General features: G+C 38.8%; 1 protein-coding gene across 7 annotated transcripts in view; it reads right to left on the bottom strand.

The window, feature by feature from the left end:
* Positions 1-1,625: 1,625 nt before the first annotated feature.
* The window catches only part of LOC139039758 (serine/threonine-protein phosphatase 2A regulatory subunit B'' subunit beta-like), a 57,338-nt gene continuing 47,020 nt past the window's right edge, over positions 1,626-11,943 (bottom strand). For 4 of the 7 annotated variants that reach the window (XR_011501300.1, XM_070503822.1, XM_070503824.1 and 1 more), the window contains one exon: positions 1,626-2,250. Coding sequence is in view for 4 of the 7 variants with exons in the window: in XM_070503824.1 (XP_070359925.1) it covers positions 2,194-2,250 (57 nt within the window). In the remaining 3 variants the exon portion in view is untranslated. Of the gene's footprint in view, positions 2,251-5,144; positions 5,252-10,411; positions 11,935-11,943 lie in introns of those variants that run through there. The other 3 variants (XR_011501301.1, XM_070503825.1, XM_070503823.1) reach the window with 2 other exon arrangements.

The following is an 11,943-nucleotide window of genomic DNA, read 5'->3' as shown; positions in this document are numbered from 1 at the left end:
GAAAGAAAGTAAGCCCTACCCTCACCCCCACAGATAGTGCAATAAACCATTATTAGATCTTATACTGTTATTAAATAATATGTTTTACAAAAAAGATTGAACACATAAAATAAGAACATACCTCTGATTGTTCCAGAAGTAAAAATATCATCATTTTGTGTCAAAAAGCTCTTCCTGATTGACCACACCTGCTATGTTCCTTGTTCACTGTGTAGTTTATTGCTTATTTCTACAGGCCGGCTCTGCAGATGTCACGTCTGGTTATGCAACAGGTTTGGAGTTTTAGTTTATTTTTGGCTGGGATGGCGTGACAAAGTTTAATGTCTTGCATAAGCTTAACATTTCAAAAATTTTTAGCCTGAACTTTGTTACATCTAGGACTTTCCTGAAACTTTGACCTGATAATGAGGAGAAAGTGAACATTATTCAAAAGATGTAGGACAAGGAAGATAGGGAGAAAGGAGCATCAGTACTGAACCCTCCAGATCAATCTTCGCCCTCGACCTGATACAGTTATCAATGCTGCATTAGACAACCCGGCTCTGGGCAGTGAGCAGAAGCCTTTCAACGAAGACGTCTGGCTACTACATACAGTGTTTAGCATGGTTTCCCAATTGAAGGTTTCTGAATTTAATTTAACCTCACCGTTAGCCTCCCTTAATATCTGGCAGGCAAAGTGTTGCACAGTCTGGATAGAATCCTGCTGCAGGATTACCAGATTTCTGGACTATTAGTACTATTCTCTTTTAATGTCATCGTTGTGAAACAAAATGAACAACCTGAAAACTATATTTGCAAGTTAAGCTGCAGTAACCATTTACTGCCAAAACTAAACGTGACCAAAAACCTCTAAACATGACAAAACACACGCACACCACCCTACACCACACACACACACACACACACACACACACACACACACACACACGGGCCAGGAGCCATAAGGCAATAGTTTGATAAATTATACTACTATCAAAATCATACAACTCCCAAACACAGAGGATACACACAAGAGACAGAAAGGATGTGGGTAAGAGGAATCCTCACTTACTACTAGGGAAAAGTATGAACTCTAGGAGACAACCACGCTGAAGAACACTTTACAATAGCCAGTAAGGAGGGTGCAGGACTCACAAACCAACAGCCTCCCTTGTAGACAGACACACTAGGGAAATCCTTGGACACGTGCACAAGGAGATATGTCAATGCAGCATTGTTTTTACTAAAGGAAAAAGGAATAATCTAAATGTTTATTAATTTTAAAATAGAAAAATATATTCATAAAAGGGACTACTATTCGGTAGTTAAAAGGAATAATCTCAATCTATATGCATCCACATGGATAAATTTTGAAGTCATAGTGAATAACCATGCTGAATTGCAGAATGATATGCACAGTCTGGTGCAATTTATAGAAACTTTATAATTTTAAAAAATTATATATATACATTTTTTAAAGAAACAGATCTGTGAAAAAGTATAAAACCATGGGAGTGTATTGTTTAAGGTGTTGTCAAAATCACAGGTGACTCCCTTGTTTAGGCCAAGCCCAATTTGGGTTCTTTTAAAAATAAGCAATGAGGTAGAAGTTTCAGAATATCCAAAGACTAGAGAGTATTCAGAAGTTTCTTTTACCGTCCTTTAATTCTTTCTGCAAAAACGTTCAGACATGAGCACATTGGTTCCATCAGCCTCCTCAGGAAATGTCTTCATTTTTCATGTGCCCGAGCAGATAGGAACGCCCCAGGCCCCCTGCCTGCAACCTTTCATAGAGGCAGACGTTAGAGCTTTGACCCCAGCTAAAATCTGCTCCAAAGTGGGCAGAAAGAGGTATTATGGCCTTTTTCAAATGAACCTCTCCTAGGGTCAAAATAAATTATTGTATAATATATAATATATCCAATCGCAACTCAACGACCTCCTTTGAGGCAAGTTTGACGGGCAGATTCTTCTCTGTTCTTTATTAGCAACATCAGTCAGAAGGTGGCACAGTTTGTGAACAGCTTCTCACGGGAACTTTGCGAGCCTCACTGTTGCAACGATGTGAACCTGGTCTCTCTTGGAAAGATGCTTGCAGATCCCGGGAAGGCTTACTTGAGAACAACTGTCCACAGACAATTCATTATTGCTGTCTTTTTTTCTTCTAAAAGACACAGGAAAATATTTAAACCTTTGGTGCATGTGAGGGGGTTTTCAGGTGTACAAAGGGTCTCCACAAATGATGCACGTCACCTTCGAGGTGGTGGTCACCTGTGGGGAGACGTGGAGAAGAACGGCATCAGTGAGAGTGGAAGAGAAGCTTCAGCTGTACCTGTAACATTTTATTCTTTAAAAAACAAAGGTGAAGCAAATATTGCAAAATCACGGTAACATTTTAAAACTGGATGGTGGACATATAGGTGCTATTATATAATTCTCTCCTGCTTTCTGTACACTTGAAATGTTATACTTAAAAAAATGATAAAGAAACAAAGCAATGCTGAAGGGTGAACAACAAACTTGGAAAAATATATTCAGAACATGTATGGGTGTGGGCCCTGTGGCCGAGAGGTTAAGTTCATGTGCTCATCTTTGGCAGCCTGGGGTTTGCTGGTTCGGATCCTGGGTGTGGACCTACACACTGCCCACCAGGCCATGCTGCGGTAGCATCCCACATAGAAGAACTAGAATGACTTGGAACTAGGATATACAATTACGTACTGGGGCTTTGGGGAGAAAAAAAATACAGGAAAATTGGTAACAGGTGTTAGCTTAGGGCCACTCTTGCTCACCAAAAAAAAAGGAAAAGCATACTTAAAAAAAAAAGGAACATGTATGAGAAAAGGGTCTATTTTCCTGATATGTAAAGACAAATCAATAAGGACAAGATAAATGACCCAAGAGAAAAATCTGTGGAGGATATGAATGGGGAATTTATAGAAAAATAGCTAATGAATTTATAAAATATATAGCCTAAATATATATGAATCTCTCTCCATGTGTGTCTATGTGTGTGTATACACTCATCAAACAAATGCAAATTGAGAAAACAATACTGCTTTTCACTATCATATTGGCAAAATTTCTTATATTTGGCAAAACACAGTGTTACTAATGGTGGAGAAGAAACATTCTCATGTGTTTTTGAGAAGACTGTATTGGTATAATCATTCTGGAAGGCAACATTTTTTACATTCCCTTTGAAAGACCAATTCCATTTCTAGGGTTTTTTCCCTTTGGATATAATTGCATGAATGCACACAGATATATGTATAAAGGTATTGTTTATCATAGTAAAAAATTGAAGAGAAAATAAATTTTCACCAGTGGAAGACAGATCAAATTGATGATGATACATCCAATTGCCGAATAGTCTGTATCAACAAATGAAGATCTCCACAATACAACATAAGTTTAGAATGAGCAAGTGGTGGAACCATGTATACAATACAATTCGATTTGCATGAAAGGCATGCGTTATACATACGTGTGCACCCAAATGTCTGAACGCAGCATCACAGTGATTACCTCCGGGGCATGAAACTGGAGGTTGGGAACAGGCAAGAAACCTTTTCTTTCCTCTTAGACTTTTATTGCATCAGTTAGGACTCTATGCTGCAAATGACGGAAAACGGAAACTCAACCTGCTCTAAGAAGTGGGTGGATTTGTTGGCTTAATGTAACTGAAAAATCTGGGGGGAGTTTCAGTTCATCTTGAATCACGGCTCTGCAATGTCACCAGGATGCTTTTCCTGGGTCATGACTTCATCTTTTGCGTATGTGAATGGTGTCCTCTAGGGGTGTGTACCTGATGGCCCTGATCATCTGGATAGCTCCCCTATCCATTACCAAAGGCAGGGGGGAATGCTTCCCTTTTCCAGAAGCCTCTACTTACTGGCTCTCAAGGGTTCATCAGTTCTAATTGGATTGTATACCAATCTTTGAATCAAACATCATCAATCGTGGCAACGGGCTTGTGGATCAATTCCAGGCAAACAAATTAACATAAAATGGAGTCTGGATGGTTTCCCAAAAGAAAGAGGGATGCTGGGCAGCAAAGAGCAAATATCCACTATTGCTAGATAATGTTTTCCCAAGGGCATGTAATTATCTGTCTGTCTATCTATCTATCTATCTATCTTTCTATCTATCTATCTATCTATCTATCTATTTTATAGTCCACTAGGGCCTAGACTCTGAGCTCCACAGGAAGGGACTATGTTTGTGTCACTCATTATCTGTCCTTTGGGTCTAAGACGGGTTCCTGGAACATGATAGGTGGTCAGATAATATTTGTAGAATAAAAACAAGATGAAACAACCTACATTGCAACCTGACTCCTAATCACTGTCTACAGATTAAGAAAACTTAGTCACAGAATGAGCATCCTCAAGGCTATCTTTCACAATATTTTCATCCCAAGTGATCAGAAGAGAGGCTGATGTAGTGAGAGAGACACAATTTTTAGGAGAAACACTGATGGCTCTTTTAAACATTTGCTGATACTGCTTTTTGTTGATAGAAATTATTTGATACATTGTGTGAATTCATTACTCCTGAACTATTGCAATAATGGTTGAACTCAGCTAATTCACTTACTCTATTGTTCAAATAGCTTAGGGTCAGGCTAATTTAAGACTTTTCTTCTTCTTTCTCTTCCCTTTCCTTGGCCCTCCTTTGGGTACTCCCCTCACCGGGCCACCGAGAACTGCTTCTGCCTGTGCAGCTTGCCACATATTTACGGTTGCCAGATAAAATACAGGATGCTCAGTAATGTGTGAATTTCAGATAAACAGCGCATTATTTTTCAGTACGTGTATGTCCCAGATATTGCATGGGACCAGATATTACATGGGGTATGCTTATCTAAAAGATTATTCATTGTTTATCAGAGTTCACATGTAACTGAGCATCCAGTGTTTTTATTTGCTGTAATTTCTTATTTTTATTTGCTAAATCTGGCAACTCTACACATAATGCCGGCTACCTGCAACTACTTTCAGTTTCCCAAAGGGTAAACCCCTGGGCTTTCTGGACCATGAAATAGCTGATTATTGGATTTTTACTTGTTAGTATGGCTCTTTTATACTTAAAGAGCAATCCTAAAGTAAACCCGTGTGTAACCACCCCCCAGGTGAAGAAACATAGCAGAACGATGCCAGTACCTTAGCGCCATCTGTGGTTCTTTCCTATATCAGCATCCTCCTCCCTCCCTTGAGGGGTAACGACTGGCTTTTTTCATCATTCTCTGGCATCTCTTTAGGTTTGCCACCTGTGTAAGCATGCATAACGATATAGCTCCTTTTGACTACCTTTGATAGCTTCTTTGTGACTTGTTTCTTTCACCCAACCTTGCACTTGTGAGGTTTATCCATGTTTATGAGTGCCGCTGTGCTTCCTTACTTGTCATTGCTGCACAGTGTTCCAAAATGTGATCATACCCATGATTATCCATCCATTGTACTGTTGTGCGGTTGATGGTACAGTTTTAACTTAAGTTGAAAATTTTAGAATGTTTTAAATTTATTGCAGGAAACTAAAATAACTACCATAAAATAGTTTCATACCGTTTAGGGAAATTTCTAATACTTAGTACTCCTCTGAAAATTTCTGTTGCTATATTCAATAATTGGGCAAAGTTTAGAGGCTTATATAAATTGGTTCTCATTTATATTCACAAATTGTTTTTTATTGTGGAATAACAGACATATAGTAAAATGCACAAATCTTAAATATATATCTTGATGAATTTTTACATATGTATATACCTGTGTAACCATCACCCAGATCAAGATCTAGAACGTTTCCAGCATCCTTTTACTATGACTGTCTTGCAGCTCTTTTATTTCCTGTTGCTACCTACAAGATAGCTGTCTGTCTAAATTTTTGGACATGCCCAATACAAGTCTGTATGATGATGGGTTTTGGGCTTTCAGGTGCACCACATGGTGAGTCTGCACAATGCTAAGTGGTTCCTTTAGAGAAGGGCTCAAGCCATTCGATTTCCAAAAGGAAAAGTGATAATACAGATGCTGATGGGGCTAACAAAGTAGATGAACTAATGTTTCTATTAAATAAAAAAATATTTATCTTCCAAAAGGAGGATTTAAGATCAGGCAGATAGTAACATCACATGTCTTTATAGTTAAATTGAACATATAACTCTCTGCTTGTGTATTTATCATATAAAGACAAAACTGACTTATTGCAAATATTATCACCCACTAGCTGTAAAATGCCTTGAACCTGGTGATGTGTAGAAAGTATAAGAATAAAGTTACATGCAAGCAATTTATTCAAAACTTTGAACTTATTGATATATTTTTTATTACTATAATGTATTCTGTATACTGCTCTGTATTCTGACCACAAATTGCTGTGATTCCCCTCAGAATTATGCCACTCTCTAATGGCTACATAACAGCAATGTCTCTGAAAATATACCCAGTGGCACAGTGGTTAAGTTTGCACCCTCCACTTCAGCGGCCCAGGGTTCACCTGTTCGGATCCCGGGTCCAGACAAGGCACCACTTGGCAAGCCATGCTGTGGCAGGCATCCCACATATAAAGTAGAGGAAGATGGGCATGAATGTTAGCTTAGGGCCAGTCTTCCTCAGCAAAAAGAGGGGGATTGGCTCAGGGCTAATCTGCCTAAAAAAAAATATATATATATATATATATATACACTCTGAAATTTATTTATTTATTTATATTTTAATTGCAGTAACATTGGATTATAACATTATATAGCTTTTGGATGTACATCATAATATATTTCGAATTCTGTGTAGATTACATCCTGTTCACCACCCCAAAATTAATTATAGTCCATCCCCTCACATGTCAGCCTAATCACCCCTTTTGCCCTCCCCTCCTTTCCCTATGGCAACCACCAATCCAATCTCCATTGCTATGTGTTTGTTTGTCATTGCTTTTATCTTCTACTTATGAGTGAGGTCATACGGTATTTGACTTTCTCGCTCTGACTAATTTCACTCAGCAGAATACCCTCAAGGACCATCCATGTTGTCAGAAATGGCCATGTTTCATCATTTCTTATGGCTGAGTAGTATTCCATTGTGTATAAATACCACATCTTGTTTATCCATTCATCCCTTGATGGGCACCTAGTTTGCTCCCAAGTCTTGGCTATTGTGTATAATGCTGCAATGAACATAGGGGTGCATGCATCTTTATGCTTTTGTATTTTCAAGTTCTTTGGATAAATACCCTGCAGCAGAATAGCTGGATCATATGGTAGATCTATTCTTAATTTTCTGAGGATACTCCATACTGCTTTCCATAGTGGCTGCACCAGTTTGCACTCCCACCAGCAGTGTACAAGGGTTCCCTTCTCTCCACATACTCTCCAACATTTGTTGTTTCCTGTCTTGTTAATTATAGCCATTCTGACCAGAGGGAGGTGATACCTCATTGTAATTTTGATTTGCATGTCCCTGATAACTAATGATGTTGAGAACATTTTCATATGCCTGTTTGCCATCTGTGTATCTTCTTTAGAGAAATCTCTGTTCAGATCTTTTGCCCATTTTTTAATTGGATTGTTGGTTTTCTTGTTGAGCTGTATGAGTTCTTTGTATATTTTGGATACCAGCCCCTTATCTGGTATATGGTTTGCAAATATCTTCTCAATAAAGGAATACAGTCAAGTCGCAGGAAACAAAATCAATGTACAAAAATTAGTTGCGTTTGTACATACTAACAATGAAGCAGAAGAAAGAGAAATTAAGAATGCAATCCCACTTACAATTGCAATCAAAAGAATAAAATACCTAGGAATAAACTTAACCAAAGAGGTGAAAGATCTGTACACCGAAAACTATAAAACATTGATGAAAGAACCCAAAGAAGACACATAGAAATGGAAAGATATTCCATGCTCTTGGACTTGAAGAATCAACATCATTAAAATGTCCATACTCCTTAAAGCAATCTGTAGATTCAATGCAATCCCTATCAAAGTTCCAACAAAATTTTTCAAAGAAATAGAACAAAGAATCCTAAAATTTACATGGAACAACAAAAGACCCTGAATAGCCAAAGAACACCTGAGAAAAAAGAACAAAGCTGGAGGTATCACACTTCCTGATTTCAAAATATACTACAAAGCTACAGTAACCAAAACAGCATGGTACTGGCACAAAAACAGACACACACATCAAGGGAACAGAATCGAGAGCCCAGAAATAAGCCCACACATTTATGGACAGCTAATATTCGACAAGGGAGCCAAGAGCATACCATGGAGAAAAGAGAGTCTCTTCAATAAATGGTGTTGGGAAAACTGGACAGCCACATGCAAAAGAATGAAAGATCATTCCCTTACACCATGCGCAAAAATCAACTCAAAATGGATTAAAGGCTTGAATGTAAGACCTGAAACCATGAAACTCCTGGAAGAAAACATAGGCAGTACGATCTTTGACGTCGGTCCTAGCAGCATATTTTCAAGTCACACGTCTGTCCGGGCAAGGGAAACTAAAGAAAAAATGAACAAGTGGGACTACATCAGACTAAAAAGCTTCTGCACAGCAAAGGAAACCATGTGAAATTTCTGAATGCTCACTAGAGATACGTTGTTCAGACAGATCTCTCCAGTATTTTACATTTTCAGCATGGGAAGAAAAGAGAACTCAAGCACTGAGAGTTTTAGTGAATCTTAAGGAAAAGTATTCACGTGTTAAATGAAATGATTTTGTGTGCACATGCAATACATGTTGAAGAGGAAGAGAGGGAAGAAGAAAGTGGATGGGCACTGAACAATGTTTTATTTCTATAAATGTGGAGCTTACAATTGAGAATCTCTTGCAGGAAAGATTCCAGGTCAAGATGTACGCTGTGACACATGATTAATCCCCACTCTCTCATCTCCCACTGAAATTCCAACACAGACACTTTTCAAAATCACAGAACTATATCTGTAGAAAACGATTACAGTCTCGTCAGTGTGCCAGAAATTTTGAGGACTACCTGGAAAATAGAAAGCAAATGGGTTGAAATTTCCTGTAAAAATCAAAAGAGAAGAAATTGCATCTCAGGACACCAAAGCCAAGCCAGGTTCTTTCTAGGAAGCCTCAGATAAGCTCTAGGCTCAGCATCAGCGGATTCAAAGGGAGGAGCTGGCTGTGGAGCAACCATCAGTGGAGTTCCCTCAAGATGCTTCCTCGTGAGAGTATTTGGGCCTGAGAGAAAAACCAAAGCCAGACTTGTAGTAATGTCAGAATTTAGACCCAAAAAAGCATTAAAACAAGATACTTTATAATATTAAAGGGGGAATTTGCAATGAAGGTATAAAATCTCTGCACCAAATAACATAGCATCAATATCGATCAAGCAACAACTGTAGGAGATGCAAGGAGAAATAGAAACCCACTAGAGATGGAGCCTTCAGTTCACCTCTCTCGATCTATTTTAGAGCAAGTAGACAAAAGTAAGAAAATAGAAGAAAGTGCAGTAATGTCTTCAAAGGTCTAGGGAAAGACTTTTTGAATTTAGCCTTATTGTTAATTAAGCATCAGGATAAAATGAAGACATCTGGAAATTAAAAAGTTACCATTCAGTGTCCCCACGAGAAAACAATTACTTGAAGTTCTTCAGGCCAAAAATGGGAAACCAAGACATCAGATTGTACATAATGGTGGCAACTAAGTACAACCAGAAAAAATAAAAGAAAAATTTAAGCAGCAAACTTTTAATGTCGTAGCCTTCAGTTTCCTTCTAAATTAGTTCAATCGCAATGTTTGGTTTGCGGTGAACAATACTTATGTAATCTTAATATTGTACATGCCGTGTATTGGTTTTCACTTTTGGGTGTCAAACAATGTCAAAAGCACAGAAGATTTAATAATTATATTACAGAACAGCAAGTAAATCTCATAAATCTTGGCAATTTAAAGATTACGTGGCAGGGTATCTCAGCCAACAAATTCAAGTGTATAAGAAATATCACTTTATTTTCTACATTTCAGTTTAATTTCCACCTCTGGGAAATATTCTCTTTCTCCCTCTACCTCTCTCATAAGACCTGCTTGATGGGAAATGTAACCACAGACATTCCTGGGCTTTCTCTGCCCTCCTGGGGTCCCACCAAGGTATGCAGTTGCCAAATATTCAGAGAGAAGGGCGCCCCCCAGGCTTCAGTGATCTGCACACCCGGGTAACCGGGAGCCTCCATGAATGACTCTTTGCAGCGCAGCAGATCTCTGCTCCTTTGGGGCTCCACGCGCGGCATGGGAGTCTCAGCTGAGGTTGGAACCCTGTGCTAGGGTCCTGCTTTCCCCAAATAGCTGACACCACTACCTTTTCTGAGGTTTGCCCCTCCTAGGGCTCCACCATGGAGCAGTGTTTGTTTCCCACGTAGCTTCTCAGCACCGCTCCGGCCCTCGCGGACCTCAGACGGGGGAGCCTCTCCTGCCCCTGCTCCTCCAGGGCCCCTGCGTCCTCCTGAACGTCGTGTGCTCCTCGCTGAGCTCAGGTGTGTGGACAAGTAAAACAGGCAAACATTTGACTGGCTAACTCTGCCCTCCTCCCTGCCCTGTGCCTCTCCTGAGGCAATAAAATTCACAGCATGTTACTGCTTGAATGGAAAAATGGAAAAGGGGAAACATGAATTAAGATCACACAGTATTTTTCAGACAATATTAACATAACTGAGAACAATAGGGAGGTAACTAGAGAGAAGAGGAGTAGAAGGGTAGTGTTCTTGCCTTTCATTGTGGATACTGAATCCATAGTAAATTTGATAAATCAAGAATTAAACATTTATATATGCTATTTAGAGTAAATAAGGCAATGACTAGAAAATAAAAATATAAACAATATAATCCAGAGGTGGAAGGGGAGTTAAATCATGATAAATTCTTAGTCCCTCAGAGTGGAATATCAATAGATTCTGTATAAACTTGATAAAACTTGAAGAAATATGATATAAAACTAAACTAAAAACTATTAACAGAGGTGATTTCTGGGAAATGAGTTAGGGCCTAGGGAGAAGAGGAGAAAACTGGGAAGAGGAGGGAGACTTTGTTATTTTCATTTTAAGCTTTTTTATTTTAATTTTTTTAATGATGCAATCCTTTTCTAACAAAAATTAGGTTAGTTAAAAATAAATGACTATTTTAACACACTGCCTCATCAACATTTATAAGACATACTTAATAAAGAATTCACACATTAAAATGTGCCTATGGGCACTAGGCCTTTACTTTAAAAATTCACTATTAAATTCCTTCCCATATTAGGAAGAGCTGCTAAAAAATCCACACCGAAAAACAAACCCCCTTAGCTTTATATAGATAAACAAATAATTTAGCCAAAAAGAAATACTTGAGAAACGACTAGAAGGAAACACTAACAAAAATTAGCAAGAGTGACAAGGCAATGGTAATGAGCACGCCGTCTTTCAAAAGAAGAAATCATTCAAAATATTTCTTTATCAGAGTCGCAAAAAAAATCATGTCCTCTGGTACAGTAAAACCACTTTAAAGATATATTCCAGCACCCTGCTAAATTCCATCAAAGTTCCTGTATGTAATCTCTATCAGTGCACACTACACTATATATTTACTCCTGAGATCTAAACTTCATGTAAAACTACACATCATCCTGAATAAGAGAGAGTGCAAGATGGCACAGGCAAGCACACAGACTCAGTGCCCTCTTCACAGTCTACTTTCCTTCAGAAGGTGGGCAAGTTCCTTTACCTCCAGCTCTTGTTTTTCTCCTCTGCCAATATGGAACTTCCAAATCGAGGTCTTATGAGGCTTTCCACATATGCCAAGAAGGAACCCAGCTACCAGGCAAAGAAGTCCAAGAGAGACCAAATGGAGAATCTGCTGGGGAAGGAAAGCCTAACCAAAGGGAGAGAATGGCCCCACTTGATAGTCAGCAACTGGGTCCACAAAGATGAGCGAGACGGCCGTGGATTCTCTCACTCTAGTGGGA

Source organism: Equus asinus, unplaced genomic scaffold (assembly GCF_041296235.1).
Source record: "Equus asinus isolate D_3611 breed Donkey unplaced genomic scaffold, EquAss-T2T_v2 contig_803, whole genome shotgun sequence".
Classification (NCBI taxonomy): domain Eukaryota; kingdom Metazoa; phylum Chordata; class Mammalia; order Perissodactyla; family Equidae; genus Equus; species Equus asinus.
Note: the sequence above shows the minus strand (reverse complement) of the source record. Positions and strands in the feature narration are given on the sequence as shown.